General features: G+C 44.1%; 2 protein-coding genes across 4 annotated transcripts in view; one reads left to right on the top strand and one right to left on the bottom strand.

Annotated features, from left to right (window-relative positions):
• The window catches only part of LOC112617063 (glycerol-3-phosphate dehydrogenase, mitochondrial), a 247956-nt gene extending 240386 nt beyond the window's left edge, over positions 1-7570 (bottom strand). The window contains exon 1 of the mRNA XM_025373795.1: positions 7346-7570. The gene's annotated coding sequence lies outside the window, so the exon portion shown is untranslated. The remainder of the gene's footprint in view (positions 1-7345) is intronic.
• An 8880-nt stretch (positions 7571-16450) lies between these two features.
• LOC112617065 (nuclear receptor subfamily 4 group A member 2) lies at positions 16451-24795 on the top strand. 3 transcript variants are annotated; one of them, XM_025373798.1, is made up of 8 exons: positions 16451-16746; positions 18460-18583; positions 19267-19954; positions 20743-20872; positions 21263-21426; positions 22325-22527; positions 22914-23092; positions 23242-24795. In XM_025373798.1, the coding sequence occupies exons 3-8, from the start codon at positions 19280-19282 to the stop codon at positions 23496-23498; spliced, it is 1608 nt and encodes a 535-aa protein (XP_025229583.1). In that variant the 5' UTR covers positions 16451-16746; positions 18460-18583; positions 19267-19279; the 3' UTR covers positions 23499-24795. The 3 variants fall into 3 exon arrangements, with proteins under 3 accessions (XP_025229583.1, XP_025229582.1, XP_025229581.1); XM_025373797.1 differs by having other exon boundaries at positions 19089-19954; XM_025373796.1 differs by lacking the exon at positions 18460-18583 and having other exon boundaries at positions 16506-16746; positions 19089-19954.
• The last annotated feature ends 1812 nt before the right edge of the window (positions 24796-26607 follow it).

Genomic DNA, 26607 nt, shown 5'->3' with positions numbered 1-26607 from the left:
TCATTCCATTTCTTGCCCATTGGTAGCAATGAAGATTTGCCACCTAATTCTTCTTGATCATCTATGGGATTCTACTTACATATATATCTCAAGGGCAAATAATTATCACCAAAGATAATTCACACTAAAAAAGAAAAATATCTCTCCAAATATAACATATTTTGAACTGAGTCAATCCTAAATGGAGATAACTGGATATATTTTCATGCAGATTATTGTCTATTTCCACAATATTCATTCTCCTGCTTCTAAGCGTGCCCAGATTCCTTCAGGTCTATAAGAAATAGGATCCATCTGTAACCTTTTCATGCGACAGCAACTGCCTTCCTACACAAAGATGTTGAAATTGTGGGATTACTAAAGATCGTGGATATGAATGTGTGTGTATGTACGTGTGTGTGTTCACATAAAATGGGTGGAGAGTTATTTTTTTCAGTTATATTTAGCTCGGCTCTTTAAGGTATCTGAATTTATTTACTATTTGAACTAATGTTTGGGTTCTTGGCTATAATAAAACATTATGTAATCATAAACAGTGTGTAGGTCTGGGGAGCAATCTGACATATATAGAGAATAAAATGCTTAAAGAGAATAGAAAGAAGGTCTTTAACTTAGAAAAAGAAGACAGACAAATTTAAAGAATAAGGATTCTTAAACTTTGTGATATATTACTATACTTATGCAAGTATAAAATACAGAATGCTATCATGTGATGAATTCTGATGAAATTAAAATATTTATTCTTATAGAATCTATAATTTTGCTATTCCTGCGAAACATATTTTACCTCACAGGATTAGGTGAATTCTAAGTTCCCACCTATAAAAATGTATGAATCTCTCTGCTTCCAGAGCCATTCATTTAATGTATTTGATTATTTCCACTAGGCATAATTATTTATAGCTTAATGGCCAGGTCCCTAAAAGTTCCAAGATGAGTTGGAGAGAATTCCTGCCCTTGTGGAGCTCAGTCTAGTAGTAGAAGAGCTAGAGAAATAAACAAGAAGAAATTGGAAATAGGAGGATGTACAGAGTGTGACACAAGTAAATGATCCATTTTAGAGTACGTGCGTGGGAGGTATGAAGTGCAGGATTGTGTCATTGTTAGGTAAAACAAAAAGTCTCACAGAAGAGGGGGCCGGACATGGTGGATCATGCCTGTAATCCCAGCAGTTTGCGAGGCCAAAGTGGGTGAATCACTTGAGCCCAGGAGCTCGAGGCCAGCCTGGGCAACATGGTGAGACACCCCACATCACCACAAAGTATATGAAAATTAGCTGGGTGTGGTGGCGAGTGCCTGTAGTCCCATTACTCAGGAGGCTGAGGTGGGAGGATGGCTTCAGCCTGGGAGGCAGAAGTTGTGGTGAGCCTAGATTGCACCACTGCACTCCAACTTAGGTGACAGAGCCAGATCGTGTCTCAAAAAAACAAAAAACAGAAAACAAAACACAAGACATTTCACAAAGGCTGGGGCACTTGAGCTGGGCCTAGAAGGGTAGACAGTACTAGGAAGTACATTCCAGCCTAAGAAAAGAGCTAGAGAAGAGGTACTAATGCATGAAGCAGCACGGACAACTATTAGTTAACTAGGAGTAAAAGCTAGAGGTGGGGGTGCAGCAATAAAACGGTGGAAGATATACAGGGAACAAAGCCTTTTATGTTTCATGTCTCCTGCTTTGACTGCTGAATTTTCTGTAGTGGTGATAAGAGGGTTTAATATGTCTGTGGTAAGAAGAGTTCCATCCTCCCTAGAAGTTTAAACAAAAGTGGGTACTCCAATTTGATTCTGACATGCCACATGTGTGATAATATTACAACTCCCTTTCCTTGGCCCAGTAGCAGTAAAGTTAATAAATTGGTATCATATGTGTATGCACTGATATTGGTCAACAGGTAAGTTCTGTACTTACTATGCCCCACTAAGGCTTTGAACAGGTATTAGAGGCTAGTGTATTAATTAGGATTCTTTCCATTTCAAATGACAGAAAATTCAATCCAAGCTAACTTCACCTAAAAGAGAACAAATTTACTCATATGATTTGAGAGTCCAGTGATCAGTCTAGCTCCAAAATAGCTCAAAGGTCTTCAGCACCCAGTTTCTCCATCTTCATCTCTTGGATCCATTTTCTCCGTGTTGGCACTGTTCTCCAGCAGGCTCGTGACCTGTGGTGGCAATTTACATTTGTTCAAGTACAGAGAACAAAGAAACACAGAGATCCCTCCTGATGGCTCCCGTACAAGTCCTGACCAGTCACTTTGGCTCCCTGGGGTGAAGACCAGTCAATGGAAAGAAGAACTAGTGCAATCTCTAGTACAGATGAGTGAGGTCTAGGTAGTATTTGTGTGATGATTTGTCTTCCCGTGACACACCTGGATGCTAAAACCACAACCTCTTGGGATTCCTTTGTTAAGTCTACCCCGGGCCTCTTCTTTCTTGGGCTACTTCCCCAATATCAGCTTCTAGTTCCTTGTTTCTCCCTCAGGAAACCTAATCATTCTGTCTCTGTCCCCTTGTACGTGCCCATGGAGATCCTTTTTACAGTTTCAGAAAAATATTTTCCCCTTTGAAGCTTCTCCCAGATACTCTGGATTCTTTTTCTTAAGAATTTAGGATTTTATAAAACAAAGCCAGAAATATTCATAGACCATTTTTGTATGCACTTACTTTTACCTCTTCTTGGGACAGTGAACACCCAGCAGGAGATCTGCTTACAGGGGTAGAGAGGGAGGAGAGAAGCAATAGCAGAAAATATAGGGAGAAGAAAAATACAGGACATGATGTAGATTTCAAAATATTATTCCAAGGAATCACATATATAATAAGGTTTCAAATTAGTAATGTAGGTGTTTTCTTCTTTCTCTCTCTCTCCTTCTCTCTTGTAAGATCTGAGGAGGCGGAGACCATTGGCAAACAAGCTAGTGAATGAGTAGGCCTCACAAATGTGTGATGTAAATTAAGCCTTGACAGGTATTATATGCCACCCTTCTTATTGGCGTGAAATTTATGTCTCAGCCTCAGCTATGTATTTGCCCTGTTCTGACTTATGTGAAGTTATGTAATATTTTGTGTTTATAATTTTAATATTATGCCCATGAGAAATTGATTTTTTAAAGTGTATTAGGTTTTATCCTGCTTTTCTAAGGACTGAATCCTTTATTAGCACTTCTAAGTAGCACATTTAAAACAAGAATTCCTAGTAAAAGGAATTCAAGGAATGACTGAATTTTCCATGTATACGGTCCAGTAATGCCTGTCAAAGGGATATATGGATTCAGGCTCCAATCAGAACAGAAACTGCTCTGAGTATTTAACATAGGGATAATTTAATTCAATAAATTTGTAAAACAGGTGAGAACAGAGCTAAGAAACCAAAAAAGGGACAGTTATTTTTCAAAAGGATGAAGCCACTATGACTCCAAAATAGAACATTAAAGGAAAGAGGCTGTGATACCGGGGCACAGGGTCAGAGGTCATGGGTCACTTGGCCGGAGCTGGAGTGTGGCAGTGTGGCGGGGAACATCCTAGCTTTTCCCACCCTCCAGCTCTCCACTGTCCTCCTCCAGCTTCCCATTCAAACCCAGCTGGCAACCAGCTGGCAAGGAAGCTTGGAAATGCAGCTTGCAGGGATTAGCGTCCCTGTGATATGGACCAGAGGAGGGGAAAGAAGAACCAGGAATGAACTCCAGGGCAAACAAGTCTAGGACCCTAAACCCACACAAAGGATTTTTAAAAATTCATAGTTAACAAATCCTAGTTGGAGGTTGATAATTTATACTAGAACAACAAAGTTGTTTGCAGTGACTCCCATCAATGGGATACCAAAGTCTGGGCAGCTTGAGGCATTTACCCATTAAAATCAGGACAGCCTTGTCAGAAGGGCTGGTTATATGTGTACATGTCCACATTTTTAACTGATGTTGGGAGCCCTGTAATTTTCTTGAATTTAGTCAACCTTCTTTTTAAGACACTGCCTGCCTGAATGTATTGGCCTTTTAAATGAACAAGGTTCCTACTCCTAAATCTGAGTTGTCCCTTTTCTTTCATTTGGAATACTGAGAATCCCTCATCACTTTTCTTGTTAACTTTCTATTTATCCATTTGAAGGTTGCTGAGATTTGCTTATACTATAACTTCAGTGATATTTTCCAAGATGAATTTTCATTTCAATCACCAAAACTCTACTGCACAGGATATGGTAAATATTTGTGCTCATTCCTTTGAAGCCTCAACCTGGCTGGCACCACTCTCTAAATATAGATCAGGATTAACTGAGTAATAAGGCAAGAGTTCACTGTAGTTTCTCTAATAAATTCTTCAATACTGTTGCTGTAGAGGAGTCTTTCAAAGGATTTAACCTCAGGTAGACAGAAACTTCAGAAGATTGGGAAATGTTCACATTCTAAAACATTCACTATGTTTGAAAAATTGTAACAAGCTTTATGTTATCAACGAGATCCAGAAAAAAATCTTCCATATTTTCAGTCCCCTATTTCACAAATTTCATTATGATTTTTTTGGTCTTGTTTGTTTTGAGGAAACTGGTTGTTTTACTGTATTTCTACTGGTTCTAAAGCTAACCTTGTTTCCTCCCTCCCCTCTAAAATTGGGCATGTTTCAAATTTTGCCAATATATGCTAGTTCTCATTCTATTAAAATTTTAAGGGCAGGGATAATGGAAAATGGAACTGATCACATTAAAAAGGGATAAGAAGTAAGCAAAAAGGCTTTAATTTAAAATTATGAGAGAAGTTCAGTGTTTCAGGGAAATAGCAGTGAAAGAAAAATACCTCTTTATAAGGAGCAGAAGAAAGAACCTTAAGGCTAAGTTAAATCAGACATATCAAACATTTTATGGGAAAGAGAGACAGATGTGCTTTTGGAACTGGAAAAATATTGGTTAACTTTTCGTTGTGATCACACTTTGGTGGTGTCTATGTGAAGCAAATGTTTTGGCTCTAAACTTGTTTTTGCCACTTTTATGTTTTCTGCGTTCACCAACCTGAAGAAAAAAGAATAAAGCATATTCTGACTGACAAGATAAATCAGAAAACTTTCCCTTGTCTCAATAACACCACTTAGTGATAAACAATTCAGTGTCTTTCAACGGAAACATTCCTTTTAAAAACTACACAAACCAGAAATGGGAGCAAAATTGGAGAAAGTGGTCTCATTGCATTTTGCTACCCATAATCCATTTGCTCACATGAGAAAACGTGGTGTTGGAAAGGGCCTGTGACATCATTAGATTGTAAATATGTCTGCTGTCCTGTAAATGAGGCAGACTGTGACAACTATTTTTTCCTTTTAAAATAGTTTTAATGGTATATTTTAATTCGTTCTTTTCCTGAAGTGGCCCTAATATATTTTAAGATGTACAAAATTTTAAAATGTCAGAATATCAAATTTATCTACATTTGTTACCTGTCTCCCATGAAACACTGGGTGCTTATGTTTGTTTGATAAAACTTTATCCCTGGACACAATATCTTTTAACATCCTAGAATGTTAGTGTAGAAAAGGAACTGTCAGTCCTTAATTTTAATGAAGAAAGTGCAGCAGAGAAAGGCCATGGTTTCTGCAAGGTGGCACAGAAAAGTACAGTGAAGACATAATTAAAACTCAAATTTCTTGATCTTCTAAACCCCAGTTCAGAGAACCATCTACTATACCACTTTGCCTCACTAGAGAACTAAGAACTACTTCCTCCAACACTAGTAACTCACTCTACCCATGCAAGTCACTGCAACAGCTTGCTTGCATCTGCAAATTTATATCTATATCAGCACCTCAGAAAACATGTTCATATAGCTGAGACATTTCGCTTAAGACGAAATACAGTTTTATAGTCTACTAATTGATGGTCCCAAGAAAACAGACTGCCTCCAGTTGTATATGGCTACCTTAATGAGTAGGACAAGTGTCAGGGTGTGTGACAGAATTGCCTGAGTATGGAAGGTAGCAATGAAAGTCTCCACAAAAATATGAATACTTTCCTACAGAGAAAGCCCCCTTTAAGTGGGAGCCTTTACTAAAGTCCATAGTTAAAACGTCATCTCTTTAACGTTGAGAAAATCGACTTTTAGAAAGTTCATTTATGCCGTGTTTCAGGCCTACGCTAAGTTCTACGGCAAAAAGACCTGTAATATGCACCGGAGCTGACATCGTGGGTCCTGGAACCCATGCCCGCGCTGCTTCCACGGGGCACCCTTTCTATAATCCAACACCCCGAATGAAAACACTAATACAAGCCTGGCCCCACAAAAACCTAAGGTAATGCTGACCTTGCAGACGAGAGGTTTTTCACTTTTATTTTCGGTTGAGGACTTACTACCACAAAAACACATCAGACCTGTACCAGAATAGGTGTGTGGCGGAGCGGGAAAAGCATCGGGTCATTTTAACTCGACTACAAAGGAACACAGCGATGCCCTCGCTAAACTTGTCGCCGAGTTCCCACCTCGCCATCCCCGGATGCGTGGAAAACCCCTCCCGCCCGGGGCCCCGGCAGCACTCGGGGATGCCGGCACGCCTGGCTCCTTCCCACCCGCGAGCTGCGCTCCCCGCAGGGCGGGCCGGGGCGGGGAAAGAGAAGCGCGGCGCGAAGGGCCGCGGGCGACCCGGGAAGGGAGGAGGGAGGCTTGGGAGGCTGGCGGGCGGTTTTATTGTTTCCTTTCGCCCTCCTCCTCCCGCGCCTCGGCCCCGGCGTCACTGGAAAGCCGCCCGAGCCGCCCGGCGGCTGGTTATTTATAGCGCGGGCTGCGCGCGCGTCACGGAGCCCGGCCCGGCTGACGGGGCCGCTGACGCGCTTGGCCGCGGGGCCGAGTCCGCGGGGCTGCGCGCCGGGCGCCGGCGACAATGGGCTTCTGTGTGTGCAGCTGCTGTCGCCGCCGGGGGCCGGGGGAGGGGGGCGGGCGACTCCCCGGCTCCCCTCTCTGTCGGCCGCGAGCCCCCGAAAGGTAACAGGCCTCTTTCGCCCCCGGTCAGGACCCGGGCCCTGTGGGCTTTTTTTTTTTTTTTTTCTATTTTATCTGTAAGTTCCCCTTGCCCCAGCCTCCGGTTTCACTTCCCGTGTTCCCTCTATCCCAAAAACCACCCCAGTATGTCGAGAGAGGGGGATCTATCCAGCCGGGGGCGACCACTTTGTGAGCCCCGGGGAGCGGGACCCGTACCACGCGCGTCCAGCTGGGGATGCGGTGACCGAGGGGCCGGGAGCGCCGGGCAGGTAACGTATCCTGGACTTAAGAGTCGGGGGCTTTGTTTGGGTCGGGAGGAGGGGAGTAGGGGTGGGTGTGAACGCCGGGCTGCCCTTCCGGGACTCCGGTCCCCCCTCCTTCGCCCCCCTCGCCTGCGCGCTGGAAGCCAACCTGGGTGTGTAGCGCGAAGAGCGAAAGAGAAACTTCTTCTGCGTGACTGACTAGATGAGGCTCCTCCCGAGAAGCCGAGATAATACAGGCCCCTCTCCCGCCGCCCGCCTGCCTGCCTCTCCTCCCCCGGCCGCTCCCTCCTGTCGCCCCACCCCTCGAAGGCTGCGGACCAGCCCCCCACACTTCCCCCTACATCTCTGGCAGGTTCGCGCCGTGGACGCCCCCGCCCTGCGGGAGGAGGGGCTGGCGCGGATTTTAGGGACTTCCTGGGATGCGGAGACCGGCTCTGAACCATCCCCTTTCTGCTGCGGGGAGCTGGGGAAGCTTGCTCTGGAGCGTCTCTCACGTGGCAGGCAGGCAGAGAACTTGCTGTACCTTCTAGGAAATTACAATCGATTTGTAATGCACTTTCGCTAATTGAGAGTTCAAAATTAAACTTTAATAAAGCATTTGTGTCGTCTCGTCTAATTGTGAAAGCTTCCATCCGTCCTGGTAGATAGACTCTAAGTCTCAAGTTAATGGCGCTAAGCTAGATTTCCCCCCCAAGTACAATTCTGTCAGCCGTCGTCGGCGCAGCTGGATTTCCGTAAGGTACAGATGTTGCTAATGACAGCTTAAGCACGGATGGGCAGATAGCATACGGAATGCAACATGTTGCCATATGGTTCCTTTAGCCTTTCACCTCCAGGGATATCAATCACATATATTCTGGGAGGAACTTAATGACTCTCTGAACAGCAAAATGAATTACCTGGTACAATTTATATCCCTTGACCTGATACGTTATAACAACAGGAAGATAGCATCTCGCAATTCTGTGGTATAAATTGAGCTACAGAGCTACATTTCAAATTCTACAACATCTATTTGTAGTTTGAGGGGCCCTGTCATATTCTGGCTGTAAAATCTGTTTCTGTATTGCCCATCTCCCTCCCCCTCCTACCTCTGGACGAAGCAAAATTTATAAAGTTTAGCAAAACTGTGGTGTCGGAAATTGCCAGTCAACCGATTAATAGATGAAGTGTGGAGAAATGGAAAATAGGACTTCCAGAGCTAGTTACTTCAACAAGAATTAGCCATCTTCAGGAATACCATACTTTTAAGCATACAAAATTAAAGGACTCCGGAAAACGTATTTTCTGTTAGTTGTTTCAGTATAGCTCCTAAATCTATTCATTAACTATTTGAAATTCTCCATTTATTTTCAAACTTCAACCATTCCTACACTTTGGAAATTACAGAAGACAGTTCTCAGAAATATGAAATGAAGGAAATGTAAGTAGCACCTCCTCAGCGAACCAGTTTCTGTATCCACAACCCCATGCACTCACTATTTATGTAGCTTAATTTGAATCATGTACATGGTGGTACTGGTAGTTTGCTTTTTCCTCCCAACATGTCAGTGACAGCATACCTAAGTTGCTGTTTCTCTCCTAGTGGATTGATTCTGCAATATCTCACAGGTGTCATTTTTAAATATCCTGGTGACTAATAAAATGTTTTGATTGCCTTTCAGATTATAAACGTGGTTGTCTTTGGTTGTCTTTTACTGTATCCTTTATTTTCTATTCACTAATACAGATAGATCACACAGAAAGACAGTAAGGGCAAAAAAGTAAAATAACTTACTAGAATTTCTAAACTTTATGTTTACTTTTACCTACTAAAGGATATTTGAAAGGTAGAGACACACTTTTAAAACTTTTCGCTTCTGGCACTATGTAAACATTAATTCATGTAAACTAATGACTAGCAGAATGCCCAAAATAGGCATGAACAATCTGAAAAAGTATTTACTTTCAGTCATGTCAAGTTTCAGAAAGTGTTAACATTTTGAAAGTTTGTCTATATATCATGTCCTTTCAGAATTACTGTGAAATTATAAGACAATGCTTCTCCTTTTCCCCCCGCCCTTTTGTAGTGGCTGATTTGTTACCTAATGCTTGAGTTAGTTCGATAACTTTGATAATTATTATCAAATAAGATCTTTTGTGTGTGTATATAGGAGAAAATCTTATACAGAACACATTAAGATATACATAAGTTATGGTAATCTTGTTTTCTGGGGCTGTTTTTTAAATCTTTTAATGGCTGAGGTTTTATTTCTCTTTGTAGTACCAGCACTCGATGTGTTTTAAACATGATCAGTAGTGATGGTGAGCTTGTCAATAATGACTCCATCTCCATGACTTGTGAATAGGCGGTGAGTGTGTCCTTTAATCAGTCACACAGAACTTGCTTTATAAAGCTGTTATTGTCATGAACAGATATTGCAGTCTTTTGTTAGGCCCAGTGATTATTAAAGTGTTCCTTCTTCAAAAGCCAGGCCGAAAGTCCTGCTGTGCTTCATTTCAGAATTGAAGTCCATTAGTAAATAAAATCCCAAGCCGCATGATATGCTTTTCATCAAGTTATAGGCTTACATATATTTCATTAATAATCTTGGACCCTTTTGTAGACATAGGTAGGTATATTTTTGGTGTGTGTGTATATATATATGAGACAACGAAAATAGAATATGTATCTTGCAGCATGACTTTTATTTTAAATGAAGATTTGATGGATGTCCATTGTTACTCTAAATGAGGTGGCTGGCTGCCAAGGGAAACCCTATAGTCAGAAAGTACTAGAATTGTTACTGACTACAGGGAATCACTTTCTGTTTTTTGAGTTCTCAGCTTCACCTCCTCCTTTCAATAGTGCCCTTCCATATTGCTAATCTGAGAATTAGTCTGATTATGAAAACTTTTGAAAATATGTTTGTGTTGTCCAAGAAAATTTTCACCAGTGTTTCTGGTTGCCTGCTGGTTTTCAGCCTTTATCTTGAGTGTGCATGTTTATTCTAACTGAATGAAGAAAGACTATTAGAATTAGGTATATTCCCCATGCTAAGTATTTAAGATTGGCCAGGAGTCTGTTTTTCTCAAGGTAACATGGGACAGCTATGGATAGGCATTAGGCCTCTCGTAGAAGTCTTCATTCAAGTGATTGTGGCTGAGAGGAACAACCAGGAAAGAGTATAGTGCCCTGTTGCACTTGCCCTGTTGGCTTTTCAAATGCAAAATCCACGTTGTTGCATTTGGAAACTTGTTTCTCTCTTTTATGGTATTTCATTTAAGATTTATTTTTTAACTGCCAGTCTGCAAATATTTAACCAGCCAAGCAGGAAACAGCCTTTTATTCTCGGCTGTATACAGCTTTTGTTTTTATCTGGGTTAGCATGGGTGCCATGTAAATACCATATAAAATTTGACTTTGGTTGTCCTTACTTTGAAGATTGACAGGGGCTTCTTTAATTAATCTTGTTTCCTTTCATGTTCTGTATTGAGATACTGAAATACAGTATTTTATGCAGTTATAGGATTGTGTTTGCATTTATTTAATTTATGTTTCTTTTTTTTGAAGCATGTAGCCTTGAATGTTTGTTCTACCTTTTTTTTTTTTTTTTTTTTTCACATCATTACTCTGGTACTGCTTGATGTAACTTGATTAGCTCCCTCCCCAGTCATGATTGGTAATTAAAATAGGCATTAAAATTAGTCACTTAGCAATTTTGCTGTTCAATTGGCAATTAAATTACTTAATTGCAATTAAAGTCCTAATTTTAATTGGCAAAATGATAGATGTAGATTTAAGATAATATGTATAAATACTTTAATAAGTGTCTATATAAGGATTACTTAATTACTCAACTTCAAGTTTATGCTGTTAACTTTAGAACTTTTAAGTGAGCAATGAAATTTATATTACATCTATTCAAAGGATATGGTAATTAGATTTATTACTTATCACTATAAGGGTCCTTGCTTTAAGTTACTTTTGTAGTGTTAAAATTGTAGGCTTGATAATTGCAGAATTATGATGAGGAAAAGGGCATATATGTCTCTGTTGCAATATTATCAATATCTTCATTTTGTAAATTAAATTGAGACATTCTATCCACCAATTAGTCTGAGGAAAAAATCAAAAGTGGTTATTTTATCATAAAAGATAGAACAAAAACTAGCCAGCTGTGATTTACATATAAAAACTTGCAAAATGTATGTATTTTATCTAAGTTTAAATAAATGCTATCTAATACTGGTAGTGTTACTAATGGTATTAACTACTTTTAGAATTTGCAGATATTTGATATTTTCTTAGCATGTGGCAACTTATTTTCAGAATCTTTACACTGTCTGTTAGGACTTTGTACATTTTAGTGATGCCCATGTTTACTAAAATTAGCAATGAAATCTAAAACCAAAGTTATTCTTCTTTACCTAATTAAAAATAGTTCTTAAATAAGAAAATATTAAGTGGTTAATTTTAAAGCAAGTATTTAGGAGATGGTAACTGTGTGTCAAGTATTAACAAAAAAATGAAGGATTTCTATTATGCAAAATACTGTTTGAGTGGCATGAGGTTTTACCATATGTTCAGTTTCATAATTTTAATTTACAAGAAGATGCTTCTAGAAAAAAGAATGCGGTTTTCTTTTTTTCTGCACATCTTTACACATTTCTTGTACTGAGTTCTGTATCAAAGTAAGAAATAATTTTAAAAGTATTTGTGTTAAGTGGTTTTTGGTAAAAATCGGCCGAGAAATACTGAATAAAAGCTACAACTACCCAAAATGTGAATATTAACAAAGCAATAGATTTGTTCTTTAACCATCCTATGAGAAAGGAACAAACAATTTGGTCAATTAATATCCTGTCAATGCAAATGAAATGGCAAAAGCAAAACAATAAAAAAACTTTCAGAAGTAAAAACTTAATTTGTATTTTCAGAAACAGATTTTTTTCAAAGTGAAAATGTATTTCTTCTATCAGTAATGTGACTTAGTGCCCAATGGCAACGAATGCTGTGAATGAGTTTGTCCAAATGTAATTTAAAATATGTCTTTTAATGCTAAAAATAGGTTCTACTAAGTAATTTTATTACGAAAAATCTTATAGTTGCCTCCACTCTTACAGCATAACAGGTATGTCTGTTTCACTATATCTGCATTGTAAGGTCTATTCTGAAGTCATTTGGGAAGAATGGTGAAATAAATCCCTAAAGGCCTCTTTCCCATGCATTAAAATAGAAAATCCTATGGGATTACATTCATGTTTGCTTTCTAAATTATGCCAAAAGCTCAATTTTATTAAATATAATCTGCCTAGCCATGCATAAAATAAAATACTTTGGTTTAGATATGAGTATATGTATTATTTATGTTGATTTTTAATGAAAATATGTTTACATGTACCAATATGTTCTACTTAATGTTGGTTAATATCATAAAAGGTAATATAGTAACATTACCTCCCTAAATGTTTTCTGTGGTCATCCAATAGTGTTTCTTAATAGTAATGCTTTTTAATTTATTCCAGTTGGTTTCAAAAGAAGATAGGAGCAATTTTTACTCCCATTTATTTTAAAAATTGTTAAGAAAATAACCTTCATTGTGGGGTAACTTTACACATTTATACATGGCAATAGTTTAAAGTTATATCAGCTACGGGGGCCTGAAAAAACCATTATTGTCATTTTAATTGAGTTATAAAATACTTTACTTGAACTATTTATGTTCAAGAATCTTGAAGGGTTGCAGTCATATAAATGCAGAATTTCAGTTTCTTTTAGCCTAAAGCATCGTTTTAACATTTTCTGAAAGGTTGTTCAATTCTACATTTTGATTCTATATGTGTAATTAAATCTCTGTGCACAAAAGCATTCTCTTATTTACTAGCAAATATACCCACAGGAATCTCCTTCTAAACTATAATTTATTTAAACATGTAATCATAGGATTTTAAAACATGGTTTCATTTTTCCAAACTGTATGCCAATTTGAACTTGCTGGTGATAAAATGAGAGATTTTATTACCAGTTTGATTTTTTTCCTTCTGTGACCTAACAGTGAGTTAAACATGAGCAGGAAGAAATAAAGAAAATCTTTTGTGACCCTAATCCCATGTGTTAAAACTGTTTCCCTTTTGGAGAAAATAGAAGAGAATCAAAGATTTTTAGTTATTTATGAATTCCAGCACAACATTAATATTTGGGCCTGCAGCCTTCTCTTTAGTTTAGCTTAAATAGCGTGTGTGTGTGTGTGTGTGTGTGTGTGTGTGTTATTCTCTTGAACGTTGTGGAGTCAGGCCCCCTACTGACTGGATCAGTCAATTACACACACATTGGCGGTGCTACTGAGACATCGTCCCATTAGAATCTGGTGAGGAAAACTGTAGTCTGGGGTTTTGAGGGTGGCCTTTTTCTTTCTTTCTTTCTTTCTTTTTTTAAACACTTTCTGATCTATATGCTGAATCCTTTCCAACCCAGCTCATCCGGGCCCTACAGAAACCCCAGCCTAAGAAGTAGCTTATTCAAAATTGGTTTAAACGAGCCTAACAGCCTTACATCCGGCGTGTCTTCCTAAGAAACAGTAAAAGCTTCCCAGAAACCAGAATAGGACTTTGAAGAGGAGAGAACTCTTACACAGATGATAGAACAGATAAGAAAGGTCTCCCCTTTCTCTCATTTTAATTTTATATATAATCACTCCATTCCCAGTTAATAATAATTCTTATAATAAGCTGCTGTGAAAACGACCCTTCATTCTTGGTGGCATTAAGACTTGGACAAAGGCTGTTATCAGGAAGCCGCACCTTTAACAGGTTGCTGTTAAAGAATAACGCATCACATTACAATGTTTGGCTTCCTTGGCGCTCACTTGAAGAACTCCAGGACACTTTTCAGTTCCCTGGGACGGCATTTTCAAATTGTCCCAGGCTCAACCCAACCTAAACTGAATGTTTTTTATGGCAATGAGGGAGGGGGAAGCGTGCAGAGTGAATGCATCTACTTAGACGGGAGTGTGTGTATGGAGGCTGGTGGTTATAACCAACCTGAAAGTTCTCCCGGCCCCCGTTTTCCTAGGACTATATTAAAAAATAATAACTGCCACCCCGCCGTGCCTGTGCTTGAGTTTCCGACTGCCTGAAAATAGCGGCCGGGAGCCTGGCCCACCGCCGGGATCAAGGAAAGCTCCCCGTGGCCGCGCCCTGCTCCCTCGCGGAAGGGGAAGGGAACCCGGGAGGGCGCCTCTGAGCTGGTGTTGCTGCTATTTTGGGCCCAGCCTGGCCGGTGCGTCAATGCCTGCGCCCCTGCGTCACCGCCACCCCCACCCCCTTCCTTCTCCCCGGCTCTCCAAACTCTCACTTTTTCCCTTTCGTTCGCATGGAATCGCTTCTGCCCACGGGGCGCTGACGCTACCGAGCTCATGCTAATATGCTATTCTTCGCCCTCCCCTCCTCATCCCCCTACTCACACACCCTTACCCGCCACCACAACCCGCCCCCCCCCACCCACTTCCTGGTTTTATTTTTTTCTTGCGCCCGCTAGGGCACCGCCGAGCAGCGGCGGCGGCGGCAGCAGTAGCGGCAGCCGCAACATCTGGGGGAAACTTAAGGTGGTCACGTAGGTTTCCCGGAGGCTGCGGCGCAGAAGAGCCCGCGGCTTCCTGGGGCAGCCGCAGGACATCTGTTGGCAACGCCTCCCCAGCCACCGGCGAGCTGGGGGCAGCAGGGAGTAGGCAAAGGCGGGGCTGCAGATTAGGGCTGAGCAGCCCGGGATCCCGAATAGTTCCGCGGCGCCATCGGCCGGTACTGAGAACACGAGTAGGGGGGCAAGTTGCAAAAGGGTCCCGTCGGCCTGGAAGCGAGCCACGCCGAGAAAGGAGGGGCGGCTGGGACGCTCTGCGCTAGTAGAAAAGCGGGGGCGGCTCCGAACTCTCCCTCTCAAGGCCCAGCCTCTTCCAGCCCCGCGGGAGAAGCCCTAGGAAGCCCGCCCAGCTCCGGCCGGGAGACTGGGGGAGGGAGCTTGCCCTCCGGAGCCGCGGCGTTGTCTTTGCTAGAAAGCTCCCTGCGCCCGCGGCCTGGCGAGGGGAAATGAATTGCAAAGCAGAATCGGCGGCGACTCGGATGGCTGCGGGGGTGGGACATGCTCCCACAGTCCGCTCGGGCCCCTCTCCTGGCTGGGTTGTAGGCTCACACCTTACGCTTTGCGGAGACGCTGTCTCCAATCCCCACCCGCTTCGCTTTTCTTGTCCAGTCTTTCTGGGTTCTAATATTGAGGCTGTGATAGACCTTGTTTCAAACGAAGGTCGATTTATTTCTCTAAAACTCGTGGAAGGGGTACAAGTTGGTGGGCACCGAGGAGTATCGAAAGTATTAGAGTTTGCAGAAGGTGGGAATCAGAGTACCTTTCTGCAGAAGGCGCACCTGTTGCCTGCTGCTCAGCTGCATTGTCTGCGAAAGGAAAAGGCGCGACGCTTCACTCTGACTTTTGGGGTTTCTAAAGAGCTGGGTCACGGTCACTGTCTACCCTCTCCCCTTCCTCTCCTCCCCCCCAACCCCACGCACCACGTCCTCCATCGAACGTGGGCACTGCGTGGAAATAAGGAAACACAGAAAAATAAGCCCTACCCCCACTCCCATTCCCTTTTAGATGGGGGTGTGGGAGTGGGGGGAAGGGGGAGAGAGAGAGAGAATGAGAATGAATATATGCCAGAAGAGGAGGAGGCCTAGGACAGGAAAAGGGAGTAAAAGGGGATGAACCGGGTAGGGAAATCCCACCCGAACTGCGTGAGCCCTCTGAGCGTCTCGTGTCATGGGACATCTGTACGCTCTTCCGCTAAGGGGGTGACGAAGGTGGGTGGGAGAGGTTAGGGCGCTGCAAGGCACATCCCATTCCATGCGGCTCCAGGTGCGTGCTACCTGGCCCACGCCGGCCTTCCCTTCCGCCTGGGCTTTTGTTGCACCCTCCCCACATGTGAGCGGCCGAGCAGCTGCGAGGGCGCGGGGGCCTGGGGGAAAGTGAAGTGTCGCGGCACTGCGGGCTGCGCAGACCTGGGAGAGGTCACACCTCTTTCGGAAAAAAAAAAAAAAAAGAAAGAAAAGAAAACACCAAAAACCACCCAAGCTGGCTACCAAGGTGAACGCAGAGCGGTTCCCACCTTAAAATCTGCCCTGCTCGTGACGTCAGGTCGGAAATATACCAAAGCGAGCGCGGGCCAGGAGTCCAGGGAGCGCGGCGGCGCGGCGATTGGGCGGCGGGCCGCTGACGCGCGCTGACGCGCGGAGACTTTAGGTGCATGTTGGCAGCGGCAGCGCGAGCCACATAAACAAAGGCACATTGGCGGCCAGGGCCAGTCAGCCCGGCGGCTCGCGTACAGCTCCGCGGTCCCTTTTGCCTGTCCAGCCGGCCGCCTGTCCCTACTCCCTCCCTGCGTGAGGTGTCCGGGCTCCCTTCGCCCAGCTCGCCCACCCCTCCCCGACCCCGGCGCCCAGCCTCCCAGAGGGAACTGCACTTCGGCAGAGTTGAATGAATGAAGAGAGACGCGGAGAACTCCTAAGTGAGTAGATGCAGCCCATGCAGTTCGCCTTCTTTTATGCTTCTTCCTTCTTTTGCACGTCTCTTCTTTCCACTTGTGTGGGATAGGTTCTTTGGAAGTGGGAGCCAGAGGCTTCTAGTGAGAGTGGGACCGAAGGATGGGGAGTGCGTGCGCGTAGTTACCGGGGGGCATTTTTTCGAACTCCGGCTTTGGCACTAGTGGGGAGTTGGCTCCCGACAGAGGCTTCCAGGCTCCTCATTGGTGGACGTGGAAGGGAGACTCCACAGTTTGAGAGCTGAGGGCTAGCCCGCGGAAATGTGAGCAAAGTTTGCTGTTAGTGAGGAATTGATTGTGGCCTGTGAAGACGGAGACTCCAAGTCCTGTGTATACGAGGGAAGCTGCCCACAAACTGACAGGGAGAGAAAGTTCTTCAGTTTATGCGTTGCTTGGGAACTGTGTCTCCGCGGCTGGCCAGCGCGCGATGTTTCCCGGGTATTGTTGAGTAAGGGTGGTGTTGGTAGAGTGTCCTGTTACTAAGTTGTCTGAAATTTCTGGTTTTGACATATGCTGTCCTTGGGTTTGCGAATGTGTCGAGAGAGAGAGAGACAGAGAGAGAGAGAGAGAGAGAGAGAGAGAATATGAATATGTAAAGAGTACAGTTATGAAACTGTGGAGCTACCAGGGAGTTAATATCCAACACAGGAATATCTCTAAGGGCTGTGGAAGTCGAGTCTCCTTTCTGCTTTTTCTGGGTAATCACCCCCCGCCCCCACCCCCACCACCACTATGAAGCAAGATTGTGGGGGAGGGGAAAGAATAGAAAGAGAGGATACTGGCTTTCTTTTTCATTAGTAATAAGATTGTCTGTGCGCTAGAATGCCTTCTAAGTGGGAACATCTGAAAATTACTAGGACACAAGAATGCCTTGTTCCAGAAAGGCAGATTGTGGAAGGCATTATGGGGAAGGTGTTGGTGTTGCTGTTCTGGGAAACACTTCTAATATTGGTGCCAATACCATATAAGCAGTATGTCCCCTCTCTGCAATTGACCTAAGATACTCCTGGAAAAGTAGGGTCCCCTCTTCCCACCTTGTGGCCATTAAAGAGCTGAAAGACAAGTTTTCTGGAAAAGTGAACATCAATTTGTCTGCAGCTCCAATCCCAGTGCTCTGTCAAAAGCACTTTAGAAATGCGGATGCTTCCACTCAAATTGCCTTCTCAGTCAAGGTCTTTCTAACATTTTATAAGGGGAAAGATTGTTTTCTCATTTTATATTCTTGACTTCTACTTTCTTCCCCTCTACCAAAAGAAAAGGCAATTTCACCACATGAAAAAAAAAAATGCAAGAGAAGGTTCCAATGCTGTATTTTCAGACTCTAGTCTTCATACTCAGGTCCTGAATTAACCTAAGATGGAAATGACCTCTCCACCTACACTGTAGCAAAGGGGCCAGTTCATTACATCATAAATGTTAAATGAGTTCATGGACTAACTTTCCTCTTGCAGGATCCTCTCTCTGCAAAGATTTACACAGTGCAATGGGTAGTATTTTCTGTTGTTTCAAGTCATTTCTTTTATACATTCATTTTAAGTGCTGTGTTTGGTAAAGGCTTCCCACTCACTTCCAATGAGATGAACAGGGAAGGCATGGAAGGGCCTGCCTGGTGAGTCTACATATGCCCAGTTGAATCTCTGTCAGGAAGATACCCTGAAGCTTCCTGTGTCTGTATTTCAGGGAGGAGATTGGACAGGCTGGACTCCCCATTGCTTTTCTAAAAATCTTGGAAACTTTGTCCTTCATTGAATTACGACACTGTCCACCTTTAATTTCCTCGAAAACGCCTGTAACTCGGCTGAAGGTTAGTGCAACTTCATTTATTTCCTTTACTCTCCGGAGTTCCCCAAACATCAAGAAACAGGACAAGGCGATCTTCTTGGCAAACCCTGTAACTTAAGATTTGCCCGACCCATCGCCTTGGGGAACAACTTTCTCATTGTGAAATTCAACTTCATTTCTAGATGGTCATTTCTAGAAAGAGACTGCTGAATCTGAGCTTCAGAGAAGAGGCTCATCTGAGTGGGATTGACTGTAAAAAGGTGTGGGGGGTGGTATGGAGGAGATGTTTGGAAATACCTAGGAGTGTGGACCCTCAGTAGCTTTTTAGCTCTGGGTCTTTATTTGGTCAGTCTTTCCACACCCTACACTGTTGTTCGGCAGCATTCTCCCTCTCCTGCCCTTCCTCTCGCGCCCCTACACGCTCTCTGACTGCCGCGGGCTGCCGGTGTAGCTCCAGGTGTACCCGAGCCCGGGAGGAAGTGTTCAGTTGACCAGGCTGAGTGTGTATCACCCTGTTTCATTTCCAGCCATGCCTTGTGTTCAGGCGCAGTATGGGTCCTCGCCTCAAGGAGCCAGCCCCGCTTCTCAGAGCTACAGTTACCACTCTTCGGGAGAATACAGCTCCGATTTCTTAACTCCAGAGTTTGTCAAGTTTAGCATGGACCTCACCAACACTGAAATCACTGCCACCACTTCTCTCCCCAGCTTCAGTACCTTTATGGACAACTACAGCACAGGCTACGACGTCAAGCCACCTTGCTTGTACCAAATGCCCCTGTCCGGACAGCAGTCCTCCATTAAGGTAGAAGACATTCAGATGCACAACTACCAGCAACACAGCCATCTGCCCCCCCAGTCTGAGGAGATGATGCCGCACTCCGGTTCGGTTTACTACAAGCCCTCCTCGCCCCCGACGCCCACCACCCCGGGCTTCCAGGTGCAGCACAGCCCCATGTGGGACGACCCGGGGTCTCTCCACAACTTCCACCAGAACTACGTGGCCACTACGCACATGATCGAGCAGAGGAAAACGCCAGTTTCCCGCCTCTCCCTCTTCTCCTTTAAGCAATCGCCCCCTGGCACCCCGGTGTCTAGTTGCCAGATGCGCTTCGACGGGCCCCTGCACGTCCCCATGAACCCGGAGCCCGCCAGCAGCCACCACGTGGTGGACGGGCAGACCTTTGCTGTACCCAACCCCATTCGCAAGCCCGCGTCCATGGGCTTCCCGGGCCTGCAGATCGGCCACGCGTCGCAGCTGCTCGACACGCAGGTGCCCTCGCCGCCGTCGCGGGGCTCCCCCTCCAACGAGGGGCTGTGCGCTGTGTGTGGGGACAACGCGGCCTGCCAACACTACGGCGTGCGCACCTGTGAGGGCTGCAAAGGCTTCTTTAAGGTGAGCAGTGGCTTGAGCGGAGTAGGCAGGTAGGGAGCCCCTAGTGCCCGGGACCCTGGAGTGTGCCTCCGCCTGGGTGCTGGCAGCCCAGCCCCAGCTCTCCTGGGACTGCCAGGCTCTCCGGGGTCCACCGAAGCTACCCTGCAGGAGTCCACGGGCTGCGGCGGGGACTTCCGGGTGTCTGAGAAAGGGAAGCAGAAAGACTGGGAGGCCAGGGTCGCATCCCCCTCGCACTCAGCCGACCCGGCTGGCCCCAGCCCGAAGTTGCTGGAGCCGGAGTTGGAAGAGGGTCATTTGCATGTGCTAGGAGCTGTCTTCCCTGTTCAGAATGAAATTGGTTAGGACAGAGAACCGTGTCTGAGCTAACCAAGTGGAACAGAATTCCCTATGGTCAAATTAAGTGATCTCTTTATTTCGCCATCCTGATTGAATAATCTTATCATTTTAAATAGAGAAGGTCTCCAAGGAATGTAAATAATATGAATGCCCACGGATTTGTATTTACTGAGCGTCTCCTTCTCCTTCTCTTGGCATATAAAACACAGCAAGGAGCGGCAAGGTTAGCTCAAATGTTAACGCTATCAATTTTCTTCTGTTAAATGCCCTGGGGGAGGAAAAAGAAAAGAAAGAAAGAAAAGGAAGAGAAAAAAATAAAATGGAATTGTGTGTATGTGTTTGTTTGTGGGGAGGAATCGTAAACCCCAGCCACATATCGGAAATTTTCTCCGAGTTGCCTGATTTTCAAAAGAAGAAAAAAATTTTTTGGTCTATATTGTCTCCTTTTGCAGCGCACAGTGCAAAAAAATGCAAAATATGTGTGTTTAGCAAATAAAAACTGCCCAGTGGACAAGCGTCGCCGGAATCGCTGTCAGTACTGCCGATTTCAGAAGTGCCTGGCTGTTGGGATGGTCAAAGAAGGTAGGTAGCGGGGAGCTGCCGACCCTCCAGTTTGCGCCCTTAGGAAACCACTGCTCATACTCTAGCATCACGTTCCACTTCCTGGTGCTGGGGATCTCCGGCTCCCCCACAGTCTGGCCTTCAGGACCCCGCAGCTGCCTGCTTGCCCGGCTTCCCCTAGAGAAAGCCGCCAGGCCCTTCTCTCCTTAAACTATACGACCCATTTGGAGGAAGACATAAAATAACCCCGCATTTTTTTAATGCTTCTCGTCAGTAAAGGCTTTACAAGCAGTGGGGCCCTGAGCCGCTCAGCCTGGTGCCCCGCGGCTGCGGCCTTCCCCCGGGAGGGACCGAGGCAGCAGCTGGGCCTGGGCTCGGAAAAGTGGCGCTAACAGGGCTCTTCCTTTGCAGTGGTTCGCACAGACAGTTTAAAAGGCCGGAGAGGTCGTTTGCCCTCGAAACCGAAGAGCCCACAGGAGCCCTCTCCCCCTTCGCCCCCGGTGAGTCTGATCAGTGCCCTCGTCAGGGCCCATGTCGACTCCAACCCGGCTATGACCAGCCTGGACTATTCCAGGGTAAGAAGCTGGTGGGGGAAAATCATGTGGATAAACCGACAGATGGGCAGGACCCCTCCCCACATCCACCATTAACCCTCAGATTCAATGGGGTAAAGAAGGCAAGCAAGACTATATGCCTCACAGCTCTGGCCAGGGATTGTAGCTTGGGGTCATAGACATGAGAACAGGACAGAGGAAGGAGAAGAGGGACATGCCACAGGGTTTGAAGCTGTGTGAATTCCCACTACCCCACTACCCCTCTGCCCCTCCTCTTCCATATACCCCAGTGCCTCTATCATGAAATCCAGGGGCTGTACGAACTCCCCCCTCCCCGATCTACTTTATTCCCAGTCCTCCATAGAGGTAGATGCTTTAATCCTCATCCTTCCTGGCACTGTGCTGGGGAAGGATGTAGGGCCTGTCTGGGGGTCAGGGAAGGGAAGGAGAGGGTGTGAAGAATGGCAGTGAGGTGGGGGATCAAGTGGTCAGATCCTTTTTACTCCAGCTGTGAAAAATATGCGGGCTTTAATTGGAGGAAGTATGTTGAGCAAACGTGGTAGTGACTGCAATTTTATTAAGATTTGAAAAAGGATGTCTCAGCTCGAGGCCCACTCTGGGACTAGCATGAATACTAACGTGTCAATTGTTTTGTGGAGATAAGAGTGAACGTTTCCCAGGGCTGGATGGCACTGTATTTAGTCTGTATGGAAATGGTAATTTACATATTTAAAGCAGCGACCTCGTAGCACCATCCCTAATTGAATTAATTGCCCCGGAACATCTAATTTCCTTACTGGTCAGAGAGAGGTTTAATTGTTATAAAAACCTGGCTCCCCTACTAGAAACGGGGTTAGCAATTTCACGGGTTATATATTTTAGAGAACCTCATTAAGTGCTTTTTAAAATGAAATTCCAGTTCCAGGCGAACCCTGACTATCAGATGAGTGGAGATGACACCCAGCATATCCAGCAATTCTATGATCTCCTGACTGGCTCCATGGAGATCATCCGGGGCTGGGCGGAGAAGATCCCTGGCTTCGCAGACCTGCCCAAAGCCGACCAGGACCTGCTTTTTGAATCAGCTTTCTTAGAACTGTTTGTCCTTCGATTAGCATACAGGTAATGAGGGAGGGAGGAGACAATCCAGGGAGGCTGTGAGAGAAATCAAGAAAGGAAAAGAAAGGGATGAAGGGAAACCAGAGGGTGGGGTAGAGAAAAAGAATAGGAAATGAAAGTCGGAGAAAGGAAGAAAAAGAAAGAAAACAAAAAAAGACAAGGGAAGGAGCAAGCCCAGAAGCCTTGGATGAATGGAATGGAGGTGGGATAGGGGGCGTTCTTGATTGTTATGAAATTAAACCCTTTCAAGGTCCACTGGTCTACATTTTATTAACTCTTCAGTAATTAGGTGCCTCTTAAATCCCTCATTTATTGCTCTTCAAGTAATTAGTTGTTTAGCTTTTCTCTCTCTCTTTTTCTCCCCTCTCTCTCTTTGGTATTAATTGCAGGTCCAACCCAGTGGAGGGTAAACTCATCTTTTGCAATGGGGTGGTCTTGCACAGGTTGCAATGCGTTCGTGGCTTTGGGGAATGGATTGATTCCATTGTTGAATTCTCCTCCAACTTGCAGAATATGAACATCGACATTTCTGCCTTCTCCTGCATTGCTGCCCTGGCTATGGTCACAGGTCAGTACTGCAGGTGCAGGGCGCTTCCCCTCCAGAACTGCCTAGCAGGATTTGTCCTGGCTTGCCCTTGTCACAGATTCTCCTTGGTTTTGCCAACTAGCTAACTGTCTTGTACGTTCTTCTTTTGTTTCTGATTATATTTTCTTTAGAGAGACACGGGCTCAAGGAACCCAAGAGAGTGGAAGAACTGCAAAACAAGATTGTAAATTGTCTCAAAGACCATGTGACTTTCAACAATGGGGGGTTGAACCGCCCCAATTATTTGTCCAAACTGTTGGGGAAGCTCCCAGAACTTCGTACCCTTTGCACACAGGGGCTACAGCGCATTTTCTACCTGAAATTGGAAGACTTGGTGCCACCGCCAGCAATAATTGACAAACTTTTCCTGGACACTTTACCTTTCTAAGACCTCCTCCCAAGCACTTCAAAGGAACTGGAAAGATAACGGAAACTGTCCAGAGGGGGCAAGTCACATGGGCAGAGATAGCCCTGTGAGCTGTCTCAGCTCAAGTTGCCCCTCATTTCTGTAACCCTCCCCCAGCCCCCTTGATCCCTAAAGAAAACAAACAAACAAAAACTGTTGCTATTTCCTAACCTGCAGGCAGAACCTGAAAGGGCATTTTGGCTCCGGGGCATCCTGGATTTAGAACATGGACTACACACAATACAGTGGTATAAACTTTTTATTATCAGTTTAAAAATCAGTTTATTATTCAGAAGAAAGGTTGATATACTGTATAATGGGAAATGTTTGGCCATGCTTGGTTGTTGCAGTTCAGACAAATGTAACACACACACACACACACATACACACACACACACACACCTTAAGGGGACCCACAAGTATTGCCCTTTAACAATACTTCAAAGTTTTCTGCTGTAAAGAAAGCTGTAATATATAGTAAAACTAAATGTTGCGTGGGTGGCATGAGTTGAAGAAGGCAAAGGCTTGTAAATTTACCCAATGCAGTTTGGCTTTTTAAATTATTTTGTGCCTATTTATGAATAAATATTACAAATTCTAAAAGATAAGTGTGTTTGCAAAAAAAAATAAATACATAAAAAGGGACAAGCATGTTGATTCTAGGTTGAAAATGTTATAGGCACTTGCTACTTCAGTAATGTCTATATTATATAAATAGTATTTCAGACACTATGTAGTCTGTTAGATTTTATAAAGATTGGTAGTTATCTGAGCTTAAACATTTTCTCAATTGTAAAATAGGTGGGCACAAGTATTACACATCAGAAAATCCTGACAAAAGGGACACATAGTGTTTGTAACACCGTCCAACATTCCTTGTTTGTAAGTGTTGTATGTACCATTGATGTTGATAAAAAGAAAGTTTATATCTTGATTATTTTGTTGTCTAAAGCTAAACAAAACTTGCATGCAGCAGCTTTTGACTGTTTCCAGAGTGCTTATAATATACATAACTCCCTGGAAATTACTGAGCACTTTGAATTTTTTTATGTCTAAAATTGTCAGTTAATTTATTATTTTGTTTGAGTAAGAATTTTAATATTGCCATATTCTGTAGTATTTTTCTTTGTATATTTCTAGTATGGCACATGATATGAGTCACTGCCTTTTTTTCTATGGTGTATGACAGTTAGAGACGCTGATTTTTTTTCTGATAAATTCTTTCTTTGAGAAAGACAATTTTAATGTTTACAACAATAAACCATGTAAATGAACAGAATTTTGTCTTCTTTCTGGGTCAGGAAAAAATAATGACTGAATGGCAACATAACATACACAGTTGGAGATTAATTTGGGATAGGTCACTTATTCGGTATCTGAATTTCAAACTGACAGCCTAAATCTATTCTGGCAAAAGAAATCAGGTGAACCAAAATAGTTATCCAGATAATTCAGTAAAATATTTTTTCTTAACTAGAATTTTCCAGTCTGGCGACCAATATTTTTAGAGTCAATTTAGAATATCTCAACTCTTCTGTTAACTTTGCAAGTAAGTGTAGCTTTCAGGAGAGATGTTCTGGAGACCCAAGAGCTTTTGAACTTGAACAAGGTCAGAGTCTTGTCAAGTACTTGTCTTGCACAGTGATTAGGAAGTATCTTTTTAAGACTCAAGAAGTCAACACGGGTTTGAGGAGTGTTGTATGTAATCTCCAATTTTCCAATTTCTCAATTTACAATTGTTGGGTCATGGAGAAAGGGCTAAGCAGTTCAGGCCCTTTGGGCCTTGGGTCACTTTGGCACAGAGCAGAACTCAGTGGAGGTATTTCTTACAACTCTTTATTTTCCTCATTCAGTGGATGGTGATGAGGTGCAATTTGTAGTTTTAGAACAGAATTTATCCCTTATAACTTTCTCAGGTACATGATAAAATATCTGTGTGTTGGATCCTGGGCCTAGTATAAGCAAGTTGTAACCAGGCCTCTCGGATTCCACCCAGCACCAACTTTCAAAAAAGAAAGGAAACTGATGCTGTAGAATCTGCTTCCGCTCAGAACCCTTGTCCTTGGGCAGATGAGGTCCAACGAGTTTCGCCTTAGGGCAGCTGTGAATTCATAGAGAGGGTAAGGTGGGGATGGTCTCCTTCGCTGACCCTGGTGAATTACTGATGGCCTTGGGGGGTCACTGAAATTTACAAAGAGTGTTATTGTTTTTAAAATGCAGAGTTAGAACTGTAAATTGCCACGAGAGCGCTCAGGTTTTCTTTCGCTTGTTTCTCCTCTTTTTAAAAGACACGTTTTGCGGGTCAGCAAAAAGAGAGAATGCAGGTCTCGGTGGTAATATAAGGTTATTTTTATAAGATGCGTTTTTCTCCGGGTAACTGAGGGACGAATAGGGTGGCCACATAAGAGATTAAATAATAACGAAATGTTCAATTTCTTGACTTTCTTGAAAAGATGAGACTAGCCATATCATTTTATTTTCACATCTTATGCCCAAGTAAAGCCACAAAGCAGTAAGTAAAGAGAAAGAGAAAGGCTTTTGAGAAATGCTGGGAATCTGCAGAGCCTTCAGCACTCGTCTCCCAGGTGTCTGCAGCCCCGAGACAATGACATTCCGTCACACAATCCCCCAGAGTTGAACCCAGAAACGAACTCTGTGACTGGTTCTCCCTTAAGGAAGCGTCGGCGCATCACCCAAGGCCAAGGGGGAGTCGGGTAGTGCGCCTCCCGGGAATTTGGGGTCAGAGGAGGCAGGGAGGACGCTCCACCAGGTCCGCGTGCCGACTACACCGGCTCGCCGAACATTCCGTTGTGATTCCTAAATTGCAAATTGGTTAGTGCCTTTTCTGTTTCACAGAGTCGCTGTCAAACTCGCGGCCGCGCACCGAGTTGCTCGGGTAAAGAGCGTCGCATGTATTGCCCCTGCATCTTTCCATATGCAGCTGAGGACTTTTCTTGTCCTAATGTTTCTAGGAGTAAAGTGAGAAGAAGCAACAGACACGCTGCATTGCCAAAAGCCAGACGTTGCATGACCTTCTTCAGAAAGAGATTAAACTTTATAATGAGAGCTTCATACCGCCCTCGTCTACCCA

This window comes from Theropithecus gelada, unplaced genomic scaffold (genome assembly GCF_003255815.1).
Source record: "Theropithecus gelada isolate Dixy unplaced genomic scaffold, Tgel_1.0 HiC_scaffold_15875, whole genome shotgun sequence".
Lineage (NCBI taxonomy): Eukaryota > Metazoa > Chordata > Mammalia > Primates > Cercopithecidae > Theropithecus > Theropithecus gelada.
This window is presented reverse-complemented; position numbering and strand designations above follow the sequence as displayed.

What these genes read in the sequence shown, in the direction of transcription:
- LOC112617065 (XM_025373796.1), top strand. Translation starts at nt 16,716, where the DNA reads ATGAATGAAGAGAGACGCGGAGAACTCCTAA. An exon ending in CCAGCCTGGACTATTCCAGG is followed by an intron (nt 21,427 to 22,324) that starts GTAAGAAGCTGG and finishes ATGAAATTCCAG; the next exon opens with TTCCAGGCGAACCCTGACTA. An exon ending in GTCCTTCGATTAGCATACAG is followed by an intron (nt 22,528 to 22,913) that starts GTAATGAGGGAG and finishes TATTAATTGCAG; the next exon opens with GTCCAACCCAGTGGAGGGTA.